Source organism: Polypterus senegalus, chromosome 14, assembly GCF_016835505.1.
Source record: "Polypterus senegalus isolate Bchr_013 chromosome 14, ASM1683550v1, whole genome shotgun sequence".
Lineage (NCBI taxonomy): Eukaryota > Metazoa > Chordata > Cladistia > Polypteriformes > Polypteridae > Polypterus > Polypterus senegalus.
In genome coordinates, this window is record NC_053167.1 from 140468521 (window position 1) to 140490738 (window position 22218).

Below are 22218 nucleotides of genomic sequence, written 5' to 3' on the forward strand. Positions count from 1 at the left end.
AAATGAAAACACTAAAATATGAAATAGCCAAAGATAATGAACGATGAATAACAAGATGCACCACCTTAACAAAAGGAAACAGGGATGAAGCTCTGATACAGTAAAAGTATAATAACCAGATCAGAATGTGTCATTGAGTTAGAAAAGAAACATTAATGGTTCAGGGCACTGTTGCCTATTATGATGACTTAATATGGGTTTAACTTTCGATGTCTCTTGTAGCTTGTTACACGGCCATGCATACATTTTCCAAAAGACTCCAGCTGCAGACCTCCAGAGCTCCACACCATTGAGGAGGTTGTCGCCTTACATTTTTATATGTCAGTAATACTCCTGGTTACACTACGGTTAAGATCAGGTTTGGGAGGAGGAGTTATCTGACTCAAGTCAAATAAACCATGTGACGAAAACCTGCAATCTAATTGGCTGGCCAGCAGAGCTGCGGAGGTCTGTAGCTGGACTCATCTCAGCTATTTGCCTACTTGTCTCCATTGTTTTTCACTCTGATTTTGTTTCTCCTAAAGACATATTGTAACAACCCTAGTCAATTATGATAATTCCCCTACTCTACATTCATTCTTAAATATTTTGGTGCTGTATAATAAATTCAGGACTTGGCCAACATCAAAACAGATTTCCACATATAGTCCCAACAGCAAGACGAATATAGAGTTGTACAAGTTATAGTATAATTTAAAATAATACAATGAGTTCAGTACATAATCTTTGTTGTCAGTTCAGCAAGTGCAATTAACTGACTTGTCATTTTTAATTTTTTTTTTTTTTTTTTTTAGGTCCATGCCTGGCATTGAACGTATTTGCTCCACTTCATCAGGTGACTGTCATGCTATATTCAGATGCCCTGCTGCCCTGCTCTTTCACTCCATCCAGCCCTGACAAGGGCCTTAAGTTTATCTTGCTTGCCTGGACGCATAAGGAATTGAAACTGCCAGGTTTCAAGTTTGGGAGACTGAAAAACACCGACAAGGCAATGATGTCCGAAAGTGAGCTGCAGGAATATAACGCCTCCCTCCTACTCAAGCATGTCACCATTAAAGATGAGGGAGAATATACATGTCAGGTGTCTGAAACTATACTCGAGACCAAAGCAGTCAGCGTTTGGCTTAAAGTTATCGGTGAGTAAAAGTTACTTCTTGCACTTTCTCTTTATCCTTCCATTTGTCTTCTACTGAATTTGCTTAATACGTGTACTGTGAGTGGAGAAAAATCAGCAAGCCGTGATGGAGAATTTAAAAAATGGAACAGAAGTTGAATTATTAATCAAAGATAAGCAGAAGTCTAATCCAGTAAATCAATGGAACACAGAAATATCAAACTTCACATGACAACTGAATATCCCAGTCAAAGAAAATATGCAAGATCGTAACTCCCTAAAGGGTTTAAAAGAGATGCAATGCAACCGTTTGTTTGGTATCCAGAAAACTGAGCAATGCTGATAGCATGCCAGCATTTTAAATAGTGGAGCCATGATGATGTGATGTATCGAATGTGTAGCAGCCATAAGTAGCAACCAAGTATTCTTGATAACAGCAACTCGGCTACCCTGAAGTAAAACCATTAGAATTGGCAGCAAATGCAACTTAAAACTTCTTCTTCCTCTTTCGGCTGCTCCTGTTAGAGGTCACCACAGTGGATCATCTTGTTAAATATCTTCCTGTCCTCTTCATCTTGTTCTGTCACACACATCACCTTCATGCCTTCTCTCACCACATCCATAAACCTCCTCTTAGGCCATCCTTTTCTCCTTTAGCCTGGTTTCTCTATTCTTAGTACCCTTCTCCCAAAATACTCAGCATCTCTCCTCTGCAGATGTCCAAACCAATGCAATCTTGCCTCTCTGACTTTGTCTCCAAACAGTCCAACCTGAGCCGACCCTCTAATGTCCTCATTTCATTCTTGTCACACCCAATTGGCATCTTTAGCTCTGCCACCTCCAGCTTTGTCTCCTGCTTTCTGGTCAGTGCCACCGTCTCCAGCCCATATAACATAGCTGGTCTCACTACCATCCTGTAGACCTTCCCTCCCACTCTTGCTGATACCCGACTGTCACAAATCACTCCTGACACTCTTTTCAACCCATTCCACCCTGCCTGCACTCTCTTCTTCACTTCTTTTCCACAATCCCCGTTACTCTGTACTGTTGATCCCAAGTATTTAAACTCATCCACCTTTGTGGACTCTACTCCTGGCATCCTCGCCATTCCACTGACCGTCCTTTCATTCACACACATGTACTCTGTCTTGTTCCTACTGACCTTCATTCCTGTCCTTTCCAGAGCATATATCCACATCTTCAGGGTCTCCTCAACCTGCTCCCTACTCTCACCACAGATCACAATGTCATCAGCAGACATCACAGTCCACGGGGGCTCCTGTCTAATCACATCTGTCAGCCTGTCCATCACCATTGCAAATAAGAAAGGGCTCAGAGCCGATCCCTGATATACAGTAATCCCACCTCCACGTTGAATGCATCCGTAACTCCTACCGCAGACCTCACCACTGTCACGCTTCCCTCGTTCATATCCTGCACAGCTCTTTCATACTTCTCTGCCACTCACGACTTCCTCATACAATACTACAGCTCCTCTCGGTCACCCTGTCATTTGCTTTCTCCAGGTCCACAAAGACACAGTGCAACTCCTTCTGGCCTTCTCTATACTTCTCCATCAACACCCTCAGAGCCAACATTACATTTGTGGTGCTCTTTCATAGCATGAAACCATCCTGCTGCTCACTAATCATCACCTCCCTTCATAACAAAGCTTCCACTACTCTTTCCCTTAACTTCCTCTTGTAGTTTCTACAGCTCTGCACATCCCCCTTATTCGACACCAGTACACTTCTAATTCACTTATCAAGCATCCTCTCAAATTCCATTAAAAAATCTGTTTAAAATCTCCACAGCCATCTCACTTAAATATCTCCATGCTTTAATAGGTATGTCATCTGGACCAACAGAAATCTAAAGCAATTTACTAAATGACTACAAGGTGACATCACTAAAATAACAATAAAATAATATCTATGCCTAGGAAAACAATGGAAAATAAAAGTAAAAAAATGGCGTAATATTCACAATAGTGCAATTCCAGGCCATGGAATAAGTAGGCATTGCCTCTAGAAGAACATGAGACAAATGAGAGTAAACCATTCTGTCCATCAAGCCCATTTGTTTAGCTAATAGCTAAGACATCCCAAGATCTCCTCCAGATTCTTCTTAAAGGTGGTCAAGATTTCTGCTTCAACTCCATGTTTCGGCAGTTTGTTTCAGAGTCCCACAATTCTTTATATAAAGAAGTGCTTCCTGACTTCAGTTTTAAATTGACTTCCCTTTATTTCCGCTGACGTCCTCAAGTACGTGATTCACCCTTAAGTTGAAAGAATTCTGTTGGACGTGCTTTTTCAACGCTTTTGAGTATTTTAAATACCAGGATTAGGTCCACATGCAGTTTCCTCTGCTAAAGACTTTTCTCTTTCGGCTGCTCCCATTTAGGGGTCACCACAGCGGATCATCCGTCTCAATCTATCTTTGTCTTTTTACATAATTTTCTGCCACACTGTCTGCCTTAGTGTCCTCGCTCGCCAAATCCATAAACCTCCTCTTTGATCTTCCTCTTTTCCTCTTCCTTTTCCTCTTCCCCTTTTTCCTCATCTCTCTTCTGCACATGCCTATTCCATCTCAATCTCACCTATCTCACTTTGTCACCAAACTGTCATGCCTGTGTTGTCCCTCTAAAATACTCATTCCTAATCCTGTCTATCCTTGTTACACCGAGCAAAAACTATTGCATCTTCAACTCTGTCATTTCAAGTTCAACCTCCTGTCTTTTTGTCAGTGTCATTGTCCCCAAACCTTACAACATGGCTGGTCTCACTGCTGTTTTGTAGACCTTCCCTTTCACTCCAGGAGGTACTCTTCAATCATTTATCACTCCTGTTACTCTTTTCCAACCAGTCCATCCTGCCTGCACTCTCTTCTTCAACCCTCTACCACACTCTCTGTTGCTTTGGACCATTGAACCCAAATATTTCAATTTGTCTACCTTCACCACCTCTGCTCCTTGCAGTAGTGCCTTCTGCTGACTTCCCTCTCATTCACGCACATGTACTCCATCTTCCTCGTACTGAATCTCATTCCCCTTCTCTGCAGTGCATACTTCCACCAATTCAGGTTCGCGTCAACCTGCTCCCTACTCTCACTACAGATCACAGTGTCATCCGTGAACATCACAGCCCATGGAGACTCCTGTCTGACCTCCTCTGTCAGCTTGTCCATCGCCATTGCAAACAGGAAAGGGCTTAGAGCTGATCCCTGATATAATTCCACTCTCACCTAGAACCAGTTTGTCATTCCTACAGCACAATGCACTGCCATCACACTGTCCTTACACGTATCCTGCACCACCCTCACATACTTTTCTGCTACTCCCAATTTCCTCATACAGAACCATAACTTCTCTTTTGTCACCCTGTCATACACTATCTCTAAGTCTACAAACATGCAATGCAGTTCCTTCTGACCTTCTCTGTACATCCCCATCCCCACTCTTAAAACAAACATCACACCTGTAGTACTCTTTCCTGGCATGAAACTATATTGTTGCTCACAGATCGAGACGAAACAGGTTTAATTCTCTGAGTCTGTAACAATTGGCACATGTCCTGAAGTCCTGGGATACACTTGATTGCTCTCCTCTGCACAACTTCAAGTGCTACTATGTCTAAATAAATCTTATAAAGAAAGTGAGCAGTGACGCACATTAGGCTTGATTATTTGACCAAATTCAAAGTTATATGAGCCAATATTTAAAATTAACCTTAAACTGCGATGGTACTTGGATTGGTCGATCAGAGTGTCACGCAGATAGTGTAAGCCATTGGTCAACATAGCTAACATCGTTCAGTCTGCTGCTTTCATGAAATGGTCCAGATACATTCTCACAGAGAACATTCTCACATTCTCACCGTGTCAATTCTGTTGGTATCTTCTGTTCTCTTATTACAACAACATTTATTTATATAGCACATTTTAATACAAATGAAGTTGTTCAAAGTGGCTTACAAGATGAAGAAAGAAAAAAAGAAAAAATATAAAAATAAAATTAGGCAATACTTAGTAACAAAGAATAAAGTAAGGTCCGACGGTCAGGAGGGCATAAAAAACAAAACAAAAAAAAAAATCTCCAGGGGCTGGAAAAAGAAATTCTGTAGGAGTTCTAAGGCCACAAAATCACCCAATCCCCCAGGCATTCTACCTAACATAAATTATCTCAATCAGTCCTCATGGTTTTCAGGCTTCACGTGGAAGAATTAGACAATAATGATCATGTGGACCTCTGGCCTTCAGTCCATCAATGGAGGGACTGCATGGTGCTTTGATCAGGTCGTGGGAGCGCAGATCAACACCACAGAAAACCATAAAAAGAACAGCAGAGAAAGTAGGGGTTACTACAGATTGTGGAGCCATGACAAAAACAATAATTCAATGCATATAACAGAATATAAGGATTGCACTAAAATGAAGCTATAAGAATGCATGTTAAAATAATTAGTTTTTAGCATTTTTTTTAAAGTGCTCCACCATATTAGCCTGGCGAATTCCTATTGGCAGGCAATTCCAGATTTGAGGTGCATAACAGCAGAAGGCCGTCCGCTTCACCACTTCTTTTAAGTTTAGTATGCTTACTACCACAACATAGTGTATTCATACTCAAGTTGAAAAGATGGAGCAGACTGGAAATTAAACATCACTGGGAGGCACAGATGACATCATAAAATGCAAAAATAAATATTTAAACAGCCAAAAACCCCAAATATCAAAAATCAGACACGGGAATACTAATAAGGCACCACATGAGAGGTTGGCCATCAAACTAAAAAGTGGGAGTTGAGGGTGTGGTGTGTAGATCAGTGCAGAAGTGGCTCAGACACGGGAAGCAGAGGCTGATGTTGTAAGGTACCTCATCAGAACTGGCTGATGTTAAAAGTGGTGACCAGCAGGGGTCAGTGCAGGGACCGCTGCTATTTTTATTATATATAAATGAATTGGACAGGAATATAAGTTACAAGCTGGTGAAGTTTGCAGATGATACCAAGATAGGTGGTTTGGTAGATAATCGAGAATCCGCTGAATTATCACAGAGGGTTTTGGACAGCACACAGGCTTTTGCAGATTTGTGGATGATAAAATTTAATGTCAGGAATTGTATTACACATAGGAAGTAAAAATGTGAAGTTTGAATACACAATGGGAGGTCTGAAAATCAAATGCAGGTCAAGTCAGGTCAGGTTGGAGGGCATGCACTGGTACAGAGCATTGCCATATCCATTTTGGCTCAAGATCCCAGTTGGCAACCCACCAGATTGACACGCGGTCCAGTCCCACCTTCTAGAAATTACCATCTATCTGCCTCACCCAGGAGTTACATGGGTATCCCCTTAGCCTGGTCAAGCCACTCAGGTCCTCAACAATGGGGGTCCTGTGAGCCAAATCACCTTCGGGGAATTGCACCACAAGGCTGTAGCGCCATAACTGACACTCCCTCACAATGCTGGTAATGTGCCTCATTCGGGACTCCATGAGCAACCACACATTCGACACAAAGTCAACCAGCAGTACCCAAGGATTCTCTGAAAGTCCATTCTTCATTTCAGGTCACTGGAAAGCGGCCATGTCTCACAACCATATATCAAGACAGGAAGCACCAGGACGCTAAAGACTTGGACCTTCGTCCTCTTGCAAACATATTGGGAGTGCCACACACCCCTTTCCAGTGACCTCATGACCCCCCATGCTCTCCCAGTCTGTCTACTGACTTCATAGGAAGAGTCACTAGAGACATGAATGTCACTGCTGAGGTGGGCACACCTTATGAGAAGAATATAGGAGTTGTAGTGGACTCTAAGCCATCAACTGCTAGGCAATGCTTGGAAGCCATTAAGAAGGATAACAGAATGTCAGGTTGTGTAGATTACAAGTCCAAGGAGGTTCTTCTTAAGCTTTTTAACATACTGGTGAAGCCTCATCAGGAGTTCTGTATGCAGTTTTGGTCTCCAGGCTACAAAAATGACATAGCAGCACCCGGGGCCAACTTACCAGCATCACAGGCCCCCGGGCAAAGTAGTGCGCTGGGGCCCCTGTTCTGATAGTAAAACAGAAACATACATAGGCATCAGAAACATCCTGGGGCCCACAGCCAGTGCCCATTGTGCCCATACGTTAAGATGGTCCGGCAGTGCTAGAAAAAGTTCAGAGAAGAGCGACTAGGTGGAGTGTTGGCTCTGAGGGTAGGGATCTGCACTGGCAATCAGAAGGTTGCCGGTTCGAATCCTGTAAATGCCAAAACAAAATGCTCTGTTGGGCCCTTGAGCAAGGCCCTTAACCTGGAATTGCTGAGCACTTTGAGTAGCGAGAAAAGCGCTATACAAATAATTATTCTAGGACTACAGGGAATGAGTTATGAGGAAAAATGAAAAGAGCTGAGCCTTTATAGTTTAAGCAAAAGGAGATTAAGAGGTGACATGACTGAAGTGTTTAAACTTATGAAGGGAATTAGTACAGTGGATCGAGAAGGTGACTTTAAAATGAGTTAATCAAGACTTCTTAGACGTAGAACTAAGATGTCTACCATCGACTGCATCCTGGCACTGAGGGTTCTCATGAGCACAAACACAAATATCGGCAGAGTTTCTTTGCAGCCTTTGTCAATTTTCGCAAAGCATTCGACTCAGTTGATCGAGCTGCCCTATGGATCATCCTGAGGGTTCGCAGGATCCCCTCGAGGTTGTTGGATATCATGGCTGGCCTGTACACTGTTACTGTGAGTGCTGTGCAGAGTGGAAGCAGGACCTCTGTGTTTATCCCAGTTGATTCTGGGGTTTGTCAGCGGTGTGTTCTGCTCCTACTCTGTTCAATGTTTGTATGGATGGGGTGTTGGGCAGGGTTGTGGGTTCCAGCGGCTGTGGAGCATCTGTTGGTGAAGAAAGATTCACAGATCTTGACTTTGGTGGCGATGCTGGGATCTTCGTGGAGTCAATGGAGGCTCTGATCAGGACGCTCGAGAGACTGAGTGTCTGGGCTTGTGAGTGCCCTGATAAAAACCAACATCCAGACCTTTAATGACCTCTTGGGTACAGCCATCAGCAGTATGTCTGTCTGCGGAGAGAGAGTTGACCTCGACGAGAGGTTTACTTACCTTGGCAGTGACATTCATGTTTCTGGTGACTCTTCCTGTAAAGTCAGTAGACAGATTGGGAGAGCATGGAGGGTCATGAGGTCACTGGAAAGGGGTGTGTGGTGCTCCCAATATCTATGCAAAAGAATTAAGGTCCAAGTCTTTAGAGTCTTGGTGCTTCCTGTCTTACTATATGGTTGCGAGACATGGACACTATCCAGTGACCTGAGATGAAGACTGGACTCCTTTGGTGCTGTGTCTCTCCGGAAAATCCTTGGGTATCGCTGGTTTGACTTTGTGTCGAATGAGCGGTTGCTTATGGAGTCCCGAATGAGGCACATTACCTGCATTGTAAGGGAGCATCAGTTACGGCACTATGGCCATGTGGCGCATTACCCCGAGGGTGATCCGGCTCGTAAGATCATCATTGTTGGTGACCCAAGTGACTGGGTCCGGCCAAGGGGTCGCCCATGTTACATCTGACTGCGACAGATAGAGGGTCATTTCCGGAGGGCAGGACTGGACCGCATGTCTGTCTGGGGGATTGCAAACCGTGATCCCGAGTTGTTTCGCCGTGTAGTGGGTGCGGCAATGCACTGTACCAGTGCATGCTCCCCGACTTGACTTGCTCATCAAGAACATGGGGACACAGTTGGAAACCTAAGGGTAAATTTCACACAAATATTAGGAACTTTTTTCTTCACCCCAAGAACCACAGACACATGGAATAAGGGACAAAGTATTGTGGTGGATTGTAGGACTTTAGGGACTTTCAAAAGTCAACTTAATGTTATTTTAAAAGAGTTAATTGATTAGGCCTGTTGAGCGCTGTTGGGTGGAATGACGTGTTCTCATTTAGATTGCTCTAATAGCAAAGTCAAAGCAAGAAGGCACACAGAACATCCACTGAAGGGTGTGCTTCCCTCAAATTACTCCACATTTCCATCAAATGACTGTTTCTTAACAAATATAATCACATAAATCAGGAATGTCGTGGTCTTACTGTAGATGTGGGAAGTATCTGAAAGGTGAGGCGAGAGGTGTAGTCTGAACAACAGTTGACAGGATTCTGTCTTGGGGAGTCATGGCCCACACTAGTATTTTCTTTGTCCTCTTACTTAAAGAGACCAAAGAACATTTTTCCTTTGCAGTTGCCAAACTGAGCCAAGGTTTGTACCCGGTAGACTTTTGTTACATGTGTCGGGGCAGAAGATACACCAGAGGTTCTCACATCGATAGAAGGCTCTAGGAGTCAGAGGATAGGCAAACAGAGTAATTAGCTTTATGGCAGTAATCAATAATGCGGACTCAACCCAATTAAGCCAAACCGAGTTGAGCCCCGAACAAGCCATCATTTCTTATCATCCTGACCTCGCTCAGCACAGCTCATTTGCCGCTTATTTTGACTCCTTTTTCCAGTTGGCCCCTTTCGAGCTCTTATGGAAACCACTAATATTTCTCGTGTTTTGCTATTCATCTTCACCTTTTGCTCCCCTTATTTTCTAGCCGGCCTTCAACTTGCAGGTGTTCCCCCCTCTTCGATCTCAGGCTGTCTCTATTTATTATTCTCTCCCTTCTCCGTCCTTCAGGTTGATAAGATAGTGGTGGTTTCACGCTAAGCTTTAATTAAAAAGAAATATGGCATGTGCCTTTATTTAACTGTTTGCTTGGTATACCTGATTTGTGTTAACACTTACACTAAGTTTAATGCTTATAAGATTTATGATATACAAGAATAAAATGACACTTTATTTTCCATACATGCTTTTATATGAATAATGCAAATAAATAAAGACAATTGGGTATAAAGATGACCTCATAACGGGGAGCAAAACCTAAAATCTTTGTTTGGGGAACATTGAAAATTGCAAGTTTAGCTTATGGGTAAGCGTTATCATGTGGTCTAACTAACATTTCCCTTTCCAGCTCAGCCTAAGATGTTTCTGAAGCCCAGTATGATTATAATGGATCAGCCAGGCACTGTGGAGTGTCACGTGAAAGGCATCTACCCCAGGAACTTCACCATCGAGTGGGTGATCGACTCACAGCCATCTTCTTATCAAGAACCTCTAAAGCTGGAAGAAGATGAAGATCAAACCTTTAGCACTGTAAGCTCCTACCAATACTCACCCCCAACCAATGACCTGCCTGTTAACGTATCCTGCCTGGTGAAACACGAGTCTCTGGAGGGAGGACTAAAGGAAATTCCACTTCAAATATGCAGTAAGTAGCAGGCAAAAATTCAGTTCAGGTGATAATCAGGAGCTGGCATATGACATCATGTGCACTGTTAGGCCTCATGTACCTCCCTTTTCTGTTCTCTTCTTCCAGAACCAAATTTGACAACCAAAACCTATATCAATGGCACAAAATGGCAGGTGATCTGTGAAGTCAATGGCTGCATCTTCAGCGGTGTCACCGTCCGGCTGAAGAAAAAAAATACAACATTAAATGGATCAGAATGCCATGACGTAGCAGTATGTGTAACTGAAACGGTCATCGGAAAGAACACCAGTGAAGAGGAAGAGGAGCTCATCTGCGAGATGGAGTTTGAAGGGATTGATATGCCGTTTACTAAAAATATTACACTTACAGATCAAGGTAAAATGACACTGGGTATAAATGGTGTTGGGCATATGGGGCAGTGGTTACCACAGCTGTCTCAGGAGCTGCAGAACATATTTAGCAGGGGGGCATTGGATTTTTGTGTGTTGGGGAAATTGGGCACTGTGTGAGTACAATACAAATAAAGCCCACAGAATTTTACAGCAAATATACCAGCGAGTACACAGCCAACACAGACGAGAGTAAACTGAAACTTCAGCACAATTTAATGGCACAGATTGGCATTGTGGAGCGGTTGCCTCAATCAAACACATGCAAGGCACACATACAGAGCACTGCACATCTGGAGATCATAACATAAAAAATGTAAAAGTCCCATAAGTCAGTATTGTCTCATGAGCAGAGGTTAAGATCATTGTGTAATGGTTTGTGTCATATAATGGGCATTAGATATACAGTGCCATGTGAAAATATTCATCCCCCACAGTGTTTGTCCTGTTTTGTCGCTTTACTATCTGGAATTAAAATAGCTTTTCCGTTTGGATTTTATATAGTGGACTTAACAATATAAGCCAAATTGTTGAAGTGGAATGAAAATTAAAATACCTTATGTATACAGTGGAACCTCAGTTTGCTAGTAACTTGGTTTACGAGTGTTTTGCAAGACGAGACAAAATTTTAATAAATCTTGACTTGATAAATGAGCGATGTCTTGCAATACAAGCAGTATGGATACGCTTTGTCTGCTGAGTGTCATGTGATCACAACTGAGCTGATGGTTCTTCTCTCTCTCGCGCGCATGCGTGTGCGTGCGTCTCTCTCTCCCTCTCTCTCGTGGGTAATCGTCTCCTATTCTCCGTCTGAGTCTGCGTGCCTCACTCATATAGTCAAAATCTGTACAAGCGTATACTGTTTACTACAGCATTATGACTGTGTGTGTGTGCGTGTATGTCTCTCTCTCTGAGTCTCTCTGTCAAAATCTGTACAAGCGTGTTTACTACAGTTATGACTGTGTGTGCGTGTATGTCTCTCTCTGTCTCTTTCTCTCTCTCTCTCTCTCTCGTGGGCATTCGTCTCCTATTCTCCGTCTGAGTCTGCGTGCCTCACTCATATAGTCAACATCCGTACAAGCATATACTGTTTAATACAGCATTGTGACTGTGTGTGTGTGTGTGTGCGCGCGCGCGCATGTGTGTTGTGACGTGCGAGTCCCCGTCTTGCACCCCAAAACACGAAGCTGAGTCTCAGTACTTTAACGACACCAGCTTTATTCAGCTTGAAACAGCAACAGCGCGGTTATTGATTGTAGCGGGATCTGCCATTCTCCTATACACAGACACAGCAGTCAGGCAGGGTCGTTGCCAAGCAGTATTGTGTCCTGCACATTTATAATGTTCCTTGTATCACCCATCGACGGCAGGCGCTTATAGCATGTCCGCGATCTTTTTGGATACACTTATGCGGCGAACTGCTACAGCTCTGGGAGACTGCGATTGCTTTGGGACGCTCCTCCGCGTGTCATCCCATTGGGTGGAATCCCACAAGAGTTTAGAAACTCACTCACACCAGCCATGATTCTTTTCAAAGGTAAAGTGCAGGTTAATTTGTTTTATATATTTTTACTTTATATTTTGTATTAATCATTTTTATATGAATAGATTTTGGGTTGTGGAACGAATCATCTGAGTTTCCATTATTTCTTATGGGGAAATTCACTTTGATATACGAGTGCTTTGGACTGTGAGCACATTTCCAGAACGAATTATGCTTGCAAACCGAGGTTCCACTGTACATATAAAAAATAAATGAGTCAAAACTGAAAAGTTGGGAGTGCGTATGTTTGCATCCCCTTTGCTATCAGGTCAGGTCAGGTCAGGTTGGGGAGCATGCACTGGTACAGCACGTTGCCGCACTCACCACACAACAAAACAGCCCAGGATCCTGGTTGGCAACCCCTCCATGCAGACACCCGGTTGAGTCCCACCCTCCAGAAATGACCACCTACCTGCCGCAGCCAGGTGTTACATGGGTGTCCCCTTGGCCAGGTCCAGCCACTCAAGCTCCCAACAATGAGGATCCTGCGAGCCAGATCATCCTCGAGAATCGCACCACATAAACGACACTCCCTGACAATGCTAGCAATGTGCCTCATTCGAGACTCCATGAGCAACCACTCATTCGACATAAAGTCAAACCAGCTGTACCCAAGGATTCTCTGAAAAGACACTCATGAAGGAGGCCAGTCTTCATCTCAGATCACTGGATAGCTTGCCACCATATAGCCAGTCAGGAAGTCTAAAGACCTGGACCTTCGTCCTTTTGCAGAGATATCAGGAGCGCCACACACCCCTTCCAGTGACCTCATGACCCCTTCCAATCCGTCTACTGACTTCATAGGAAGAGTCACCAGAGACCTGAATGTCACTTCCGAGGTAAGAAAGCCTCTCGATGAGGTCGACACTCTCTCCGCAGACAGACACACTGCTGATGGCCGTGTCCAAGAGGTCATTAAATGCCCAGATCTTGGTGTTTATACACAACACTTGCAAGCCCAGACACTCAGACTCCTCGCTCAGTTTCTCAAGAGCCCCAATCAGTCCCTTTCCTATGAAACCCCTAAATAATTTTTGGTTAACCTGTGTGCAAGCAAAGTGTCAAATGATCTGTCATGTGATGTCTGTTGTGAAAGCCTCCTGATTCGGTAACACCACTAAGCAAGCGACATGAAAATCAATGTGCACTCCAAAATGGTTAGAGTGAAAGTTGCAGAGAAGGACAGAAGATTATTGGGTTATAAAAAAATATATATCCACAACTTTGAATATCCTACAGAGCACCGTAACATCCATGATTACAAAATGGAAAGAATATGGCAAAACTACAAACCTGAGAAGAGAAGGCCACCCACCAAAACTCACAGACCTGGCAAGGAGGGCTTTCATAAGAAATGCAACAACAACAACACTAAGGAGAATACTGATGGAGCTGCAAAGATCCAGAGCGGAAATGAGAGTACCGGTCCACAGGACCACTTTACCGTATGCCGTACACTACACAGATCAGGGGCTTTATGGAAGTGTGACCAGAAAAAAAGCTATTGTTTAAAAAATAAACAATAAAAAGATGCCTTTGCATTTTGCCCAATAGCATGTGGCGGGCTCCCCAAACACATGGAAGAAGGTTTTCTGGTCAGATGAGACTCAAACTGAAGTTTTTGGCTGTTGTGGCAAACCCCATGTGTGGCGCAAACCCAACATTCCCACAGTGAAGCATGATGGTGGCAGCATCAGGCTCTGGGGACAGGAAAACTGGTCAGGAGTGAAGGAAACATGGATGGCACTAAAAGCAGAGCAGTTTGTGAAGAAAACCTGCTAGAGATTTGAGCCTGGGATGAGGTGTCACCTTCCAGCAGGACAATGAGTGACCTTAAACAGACTGCTAAAGCGACACTGGAGTGGTTTAAAGCAGGAGTACGGCTGGTGGGCCGCAGTGGCTGCAGGTTTTCATTCTAACCCTTTTCCTAATCAGTGGCCAGTTTTCACTGCTAATTAATTTCTTTTCCCTTCATTTTAATAGCCCTGTTTTAAGGATTCAGTCCTTTTTGAATTGATTCTTTTCTTCCTTAAATGGCAGCCAAACAGAAATAAGATGTGAAACGAGCCGAGAGATAACCAGCTAAACTGGGGCTTCAATCTCCAATCAACTTCACTCCAACCAGCTTCTTAATGAGAAGCCAATTCTTGCTGTTAACTAAACCCGTTATTTAAATCTGTGGCCGGTTGCTGCTCTCATTCTGACAAAGCAGACATTTCTAAAACTGTTGATTTTTCTGTTTTTTCTAAGAACATCATCAATATGTTATAGATGTTCACCTTTCTTTATTTTCAGATATTGTGTGACGGGCACAGGTGAGCTGGTCACGTGGTGGCTTGTTTTGTATCTCCATATTATTTGGCTGCTAATTAAAGAGACGACTTTGGAGTCAAGTTAATTGAAACTAAGGCAAAAGAATTTAATTAGCAGCAAAAACTGGTCACTAATGAAGAAGATGGTTAGAATGAAAACCTGCAGCCATTGTGGTCCTCCAGGACAGGAGTTTGACCTCCCTGATTTAAAGGGAAAGACTGGAATGTCTTGGAATGGCCGAGTCAAAGCCCAGACCTCAATCCAATGGAGAATCTGTGGCACGACTTGAAGATGGCTGGGCTCTTGTTCAGAAAGCGGATGCCACTTGGTTGTTTCACAATAATTTAGATTAGGTATATAAGTAGGTTTAACATTTCTCTTATCATTTTAGCCCTAAAATAGTGACTTAACATCAGGGACCTATTTTATTGACCTTAAGGTTAGTGTTTGGGCGAGGAGAAGGCCGTCTCAAGTGGCGTCCGCTTTCTGAACAAGACCTGATGGCTGGACACCAACGCAACCCGTCCAACCTTAAGGAGTTGGTGCAGTTGTGCCTTGAGGAATGGCTGAAAATCCCAGTGAGGAGATGAGCTGAACTAACAGAGATATTCACCAGTAGACCTGCAGCTGAAATTGCAGCAAGAGGGGGCTCTACAATGCGTTGACTTTGGGGTGGGGGGTAACGTACACACACTTAGGATTTCTGTTTTTTTTTCCTTTCTTTGTTTTAATTATTCTTTGTGCCACAATCAAAAATAATTGCACCTCCAAAGTAGTATGCATGTTGTGTAATTGTATAATTGAAAGGGTGTTAATCCTCGTCATCCCAAAATCCAATTGAATTCCAGGTGGTAATGCGACAAAACAGCACAAACGCCAAGTTGAATACTTTTGCAAAACACTATGGAATATAATGTGCCTTTAAGAGCTCCAACAGAAACTGCTCTCTGCTCCTCGCTTACTGGTGTCTTTGAATACAGGAAAACGTGCAGTTACGATTATATTGCTGGATAATTGTGCGTTAAGTTACATTTGCATTAAAACTGGAGTGGGTCCTATTTTTAAAATCTTTTAACAGTTTGGACGCAGGGGGGCACATCTATCACAAGGGTACAATACTCAAAACTAATCACATTTTAATGTACAGGTGAAGCAGTTCTTCATTTTTGTTAGGTAGCCCACTAAAGTAAATTTGTACACTCTACGCCCCCATTTGCAAATGCCTGAAATGGAAACAAAATACCCCATGTTTTGCAGCACCTGGTAGACGAGAATTGTGAACACTTGATGGAAAATTAAGGTGATGCCAAATCTCGGTTAATAAGAGTACAGGAAGAAATGTCAGTTTACGTATTGGTGGCTCTGTGGCTAAGGATCTGCACTGGTATCTAGAATGTTGCCAGTTCAAATCTTGTTCCTGACAGAAGAGATCCTACTCCATTGGGCCCTTAAGCAAGACCCTTAACCTGAAAATTGCTCCAGGGGTTCTGTACAATGGCTGACCCTGAGCTCTAACCGCCAAAGGTCACATGAAAAGACAATTTCCTATCAGGATTAACAAAGTCAAATTAACAAATGTTAAATCAAATCAAATAAATAAATAATGCCATCCATCCATTATCCAACCTGCTACATCCTAACTTCAGGGTCACAGGAGTCTGATAATGTCACCAAAAGCTAATTTTTATTCTGCTTATTTCTATTATGTGAAACATGAGTCTCTGGAGGGAGGAATAGAGGAAATTTCACTCCAATTGCTTATTCTGTTCTGAATTTTGGTGAAATGCTGCTTACACTCCAAGCTCATTCCCAGATCTGCATTGACTGTGAGTTTGATTGAAAGTGTGATCTGTTTTTTGCAGGTGCCATGATGTCTTTTGGAGTAATTGACGGAATAGCTATTGGCTCCATACTTGTACTGCTACTGGCACTCATCACTCTGTATCGCTACAAAGAATGTAAGAACTGTTTCGCCATAATTCTTTTTTAATGTTTCCAGCACTTCTATTTTAGACATCCTAGGAGCTTTTCCTTTTAATGTGAGCTTGAGAGGGGCCAACACTGCAAATATGGACTCTTTGCTTAAACTTCATATCATTGTCAATAAAAGCCTTTGCAACTTATGAAATGCTTCAGAATACCCGAGAAACATCTGACAAAAAGATCTAAAAACACTGAGGCAGCCAACTTTGTAAAATCCAACACTTGGGTCATTCTCCAGACTTTTGGCCATGACTGTAGAACTGTAACACCCGTGAATTATAATTACACAAAATAGCGATATGATGATGTCACCACATTAATGATAGTAAAAAATTAGAAATCATAAAGCATGAAAATAAAGAAATTCTATAAATAAATAAATAGTGTGTTCCTGACAAGAATCACATACTGGATTATGTGAATTTCCCCTTGGGATTAATAAAGTATCTATCTATCTATCTATCTATCTATCTATCTATCTATCTATCTATCTATCTATCTATCTATCTATATCTATCTATATATCTGTCCTTTCATCTATCTATCTATCTATCTATCTATCTATCTATCTATCTATCTATCTATCTATCTAATGTCTGTTATATAGTGCCTTTCATATCTATCTATCTATCTATCTATCTATCTATCTATTATATAGTGCAAAAATCTATGTAAGTTTACAAGTTGGAAATTCTAAGTGAATGGTCTACACACTCGGAGCTACGAGTCCAAGAAAATTCCAAGAAAACAGAACTACACCAAACTCTCCCAGGTTTTGACGTAAAGCTGACCTTTCACCTCAGTGAAATTTAGAAAACAAAAAAATGCAACCTGGTTAGCCAGAAATACCATTTTTGTTGTTGAATGGCATTTGAAGAGAAATATTACACATTTCAATATGCTGTGAATAAAGCACGTTAGCACGTAAAAAATAATCAGTCTTTACAAATGGAGCTTATAACAGAACTGAAGATGGTGACAAAACAGTGGATTTATATGGCCAGTTGACAGGAAGGGGCGGGTCCAGAGAACTGACAACGGGAAGTGATGTCAGTGGTGGAATGGTCAGTCAGCTGATTTATAGAGGGAGAGAGAGGGAAAGAATTACAGGATGGCTCCATCTCCTGGTTTGGCAGGTAATCACAGTTATTCAAGCCCTTCAGCTGTCCCCATGTGCGAGAAAACATTTAGTTTGCTCTTTATTTTCACAAAAAATTATATATATATACAGTCGACCCTTGATACACAACCGGCCTGACATGCGCACAACTTGGTTTACGACCAAAATTTTTGTTTTGAATTATGACTAACATCTAATATTATATATAATATATTTAGTTTTGGTTTTTTTTTTAGGAACAAATAACAAAATAACAGTGGCCTGCCATTTATCTGAATAGTCCAACCAGAATCTCACATGAACACGCTGAAATAAAAAGTGAAACGTCAAAACTTGCGAGTCCAGTGTTAGTATTAGAATCACGCTTGGACAGCAACATCTATTTTCTCCTTACTCCTTACACATTCTTCATATTATTTTTTTTCCAACTATCCACTTATGAAAACACAGGATGCATACTAAACTTACCTGGATACATAAAGTCCTGTCTATCCATCTAATTATTTATATGTGGACATATTTGTGGATCTTTGTTGTACCTGACATCTACATTGAAATATAAAGCAGACAACAGCAACTCACATTTAGGTGTCTTTTTCCTTTGCCCACACAGGTCTTAAGAACGTCTTCAGCTCGTGTGACTGTACAAACGGTACCAGGCTTGAGGATGTGTCCGTTGATAAAGGCTGCAATGGCGAGAATATTGAGCTACATGACCAGCCAAAGAAACCAACAAGACCAATTCATGACAATGGTCAAGAGGAGCGCACACAATTACTGACACTACCACCCCCTCTGCGTTAACAGAGCTCAGGTGGAGAAGGTGGACAGTTACAGATTCTTTGATGTCCACATCACTGAGGACTTGACCTGCTCCAAGCACACTGTCACCTTGGTGAAAAAGACGTGACAATGTCTTTACTATCTCAGGGATTTTAGGCTGCTGTCTCAGTTACTAAAGAACTTCCACACTTCGATCATCAAAAGTGTCCTGACAGGAGGTGTTAATAACGCCTGGTTCAGAAACCGCACACAGCAGGACTGCAAGGCTCTACAGAGAGTGGTGCTGTCGTTGGCTGTGCACTAACTGTCCTAACACCAAGCAGTGTCCGACCAGAGCAAAGTAAATTATTAAAGATTCCCACCATCTCAACAATGGCCTCTTCTCTGGGCTATGGTCGGATAAACACTACCACTGCCTGAAGACCAGCTCAGAGAGACTGAGGAGGAGCTTCTGGTGATGGACCATCTGCATCCTGAATGAGGGCAGTGCCTTCAGCTAAATGGTGCCCTACTGTTAATTCTCCTGTATTAAGTTATTGCTTTACATCACAAAGGAGATATAATAATATATCCTATGATGTAAAAAACCTGGGGTCTTAGAAACTATTGAAATTGTCAGAAAAGAAATTGAAATGTAGAGATGTCAGGTAATAAAAAGGAACTACTCTGGGCGTCTCTCTCCTAGGTTTCTTTGTACTGACGTGTTCGCATCACTTGAGTATTAGTGGCGGGAGGAAAAGTTAAAGGGATGTCATTTTGCCGATGTGCTCGTCTCGCTTGCGTAAGAGTTTCTCTCTTTTCTCGGCAGTTTTACTTTGGCAACAGGGTCGCTTTCTTCTTCCGACTCGTTATCTTGGCGGCTCTCTGAGTTTCATGCTGTAGTAGCCTCACACTTCCGGTCGGACAGACAGACACACACACTTCCACCCTTAGACGTTTAGTTTTCTGTTTCCTCGGAGGTGAAGCCCTTACCCCGACTCTACCTTTCACTTCCGGACTGGACAGACACACACACACTTCCACGGGTAGATGTTTATATATAACAACAACAACAACATTTATTTCTAGAGCACATTTTCATACAAATGATGGACCTCAAAGTGCTTTACATGATGAAAAAAGAAAAAAGACAAAATAAATAAGAAAATAATGAACACTAATTAACATTGAGTAAAAGTATGGCCAGGGAGGGCAGAAAAAAAAAAACTCCAGACGGCTGGAGAAAAAAAATAAAATCTGCAGGGGGTCCAAGGCCACAAGACCACCCAGCCAGACACCCTCTAGGCATTCTGCCTAACATAAATGACCTCAATCAGTCCTCATGGAAGAACTTGATGATGACAGTCATGTGGACTTCTGGCCTTTAATCCATCAATGGAGGGACATCACGGTGCTTTGATCAAGTGATGGGGGCGCAGGTCACCGCCCCAGAAAACCAGAAGAAGAACAGAAGAGAAAGTAGGAATTAGTAAGGATTTTGAATATGAATACCATGAATAATAGTGATAATTAGTTGAATATACAGAGCATCAGGATTAAACTAAGATGAAGCTATGAGAAAGCCATGTTACAGTAATGTGTTTTCAGCAGGTTTTTAAAGAGCTCCACCGTATCAGCCTGGTGAATTCCTATTGGCAGGCAATTTCAGATTTGAGGTGCATAACAGCAGAAGGCCGCCTGCCCGCCTCACCACTTCTTTTAAGTTTAGCTCTTGGAATTCTAAGTAGACCCTCATTTGAAGATCTAAGGTTATGATTTGGAGTGTAAGATGTCAGACATTCTGAGATATAAGATGGAGCAGATTATTTAAGGCTATGTAAACCATAAGCAGTATTTTAAAGTCAATTCTAAATGACACAGGTAACTAGTGTAGTGACATCAAAACTGGTGTGATGTGCTCGGATTTTCTTTTCCTAGTTAGGATTCTAGTAGCTGCATTCTGCACTCGTTGTAATCGATTTATGTCTTTTTTGGGAGGTCCTGAGAGGAGATTCTTATAATATTAATACTATGCTGCTATCTAAAAGGCAGGAGAAGGCTCATTGTCCGGAATTGGTGCTTTCAATTTTGGAGTTGTGAGCACAGAATTTTGAAATAAATTTTTTAAATATTTTCAATCAGAACTATAAAGGGGGACAGCATGGTGGCGCAGAGTTAGCACTGCTGACTCGCAGTAAGGAGACCTGGATTTGCTTCCAGGGTCCTCCCTGCGAGGAGTTTGCATGTTTTCCCCGTGTCTGCGTGGGTTTCCTCCCACAGTCCCTAGTGTGTGCTTGGTGTGTGTGTGTGTGTGCGCGCGTGTATACCCTGTGGTGGGCTGGTGCCCTGCCTTGCACCCTGTGCTGACTGGGATTGGCTCCAGCAGACCCCCGCGACCCTGTGTTAGGATATAGCGGGTTGGATAATGGATGGACTATAAAGGGGTCTGATCCCCAAACTTTCAAAATGGCGGCCATTTGGAAAAAACACATTTTTTGTCCTATTTCTGTGCATAACTTCTGTACATGCAAAGATTGGGCAGCTGTTATTTTATGAGTTGTTATATGAATATATACAAAAATAAAAAATATAGGAATTTTTTCTCCTCAGACCAATGAAAACATAACAATCTTTTAAAAATACACTCAGTGCTAAAAGATCGGGTTGCAGCTTATCAAACTGTCAAAAGAAAAACTTAATGGTATGGATGCTGAGTGCCTATAGTAATGCATTTGTACAGAAAGTAAAACTTTAATTTGTCAGTTACCTCATAAATGAGAAAAGTTGAAGTGTTCCAATTTTTTTGGTGTTGAGTGTATATAAATCTAATAAACACTAAATTATTTAAATTCTTTCAAAAAACTGATAAATGTATAAAACGTGGCAATTTTAAGGTAAATAAAGGTAATAGTTTAGTCACAATCAAATAGGACAATATGTAAAGTATTTGTCAATCAACTCAATAAAAGACGAAACTGAGCAGGATCAAATGAAATTCTCACCAAATTTCTCAATTCTCTCACTCCAACTGGAATGCCCATAAATCAACATAAATTAAATAGAAGCCATTATTATTCTATTGGTGGAACATTAATATCAGAAAAAGGATTATCTAATGGAACAAGACTTATTTTTCCACAATTAAAGCCTAATGTCATATTCGGAGAAGTTCTTAATGGACCTGCTAAAGGACAAAAAATTTTTATACCTTGGATTTTCCTGAGTGGTCAAAGTCCATGTAGCAAGAAGGTTATTTTGTATAATAATAATAATAATAATAATAATAATAATAATAATAATAATAATAATCTCCATCCATCCATCCATCCTCTTCCGCTTATCCGAGGTTGGGTCGCGGGGGCAGCAGCTTAAGCAGAGAGGCCCAGACTTCCCTCTCCCGCCACTTCTTCCAGCTCTTCCGGAGAATCCCATGCTCCCAGGCCAGCCGGGAGACATAGTCCCTCCAGCGTGTCCTGGGTCTTCCCCGGGCCTCCTCCCGTTGGACGTGCCCGAACACCTCACCAGGGAGGCGCCCAGGAGGCATCCTGATCAGATGCCCGAGCCACCTCATCTGACTCCTCTCGATGCGGAGGAGCAGCGGCTCTACTCTGAGCCCCTCCCGGATGACTGAGCTTCTCACCCTATCTTTAAGGGAAAGCCCAGACACCCTGCGGAGGAAACTCA

The 22218-nt window shown here is 42.3% G+C and overlaps 1 protein-coding gene across 2 annotated transcripts in view; it reads left to right on the forward strand.

The window, feature by feature from the left end:
* The window catches only part of LOC120514711 (nectin-2-like), a 35385-nt gene extending 16165 nt beyond the window's left edge, over nucleotides 1-19220 (forward strand). For both annotated transcript variants that reach the window (XM_039735223.1, XM_039735222.1), the window contains exons 2-6: nucleotides 795-1136; nucleotides 10125-10421; nucleotides 10530-10799; nucleotides 16532-16627; nucleotides 18386-19220. In XM_039735223.1, the coding sequence (XP_039591157.1) occupies nucleotides 845-1136; nucleotides 10125-10421; nucleotides 10530-10799; nucleotides 16532-16627; nucleotides 18386-18576 (1146 nt within the window). In that variant the 5' untranslated portion in view covers nucleotides 795-844 and the 3' untranslated portion in view covers nucleotides 18577-19220. The remainder of the gene's footprint in view (nucleotides 1-794; nucleotides 1137-10124; nucleotides 10422-10529; nucleotides 10800-16531; nucleotides 16628-18385) is intronic.
* Nucleotides 19221-22218: the final 2998 nt, after the last annotated feature.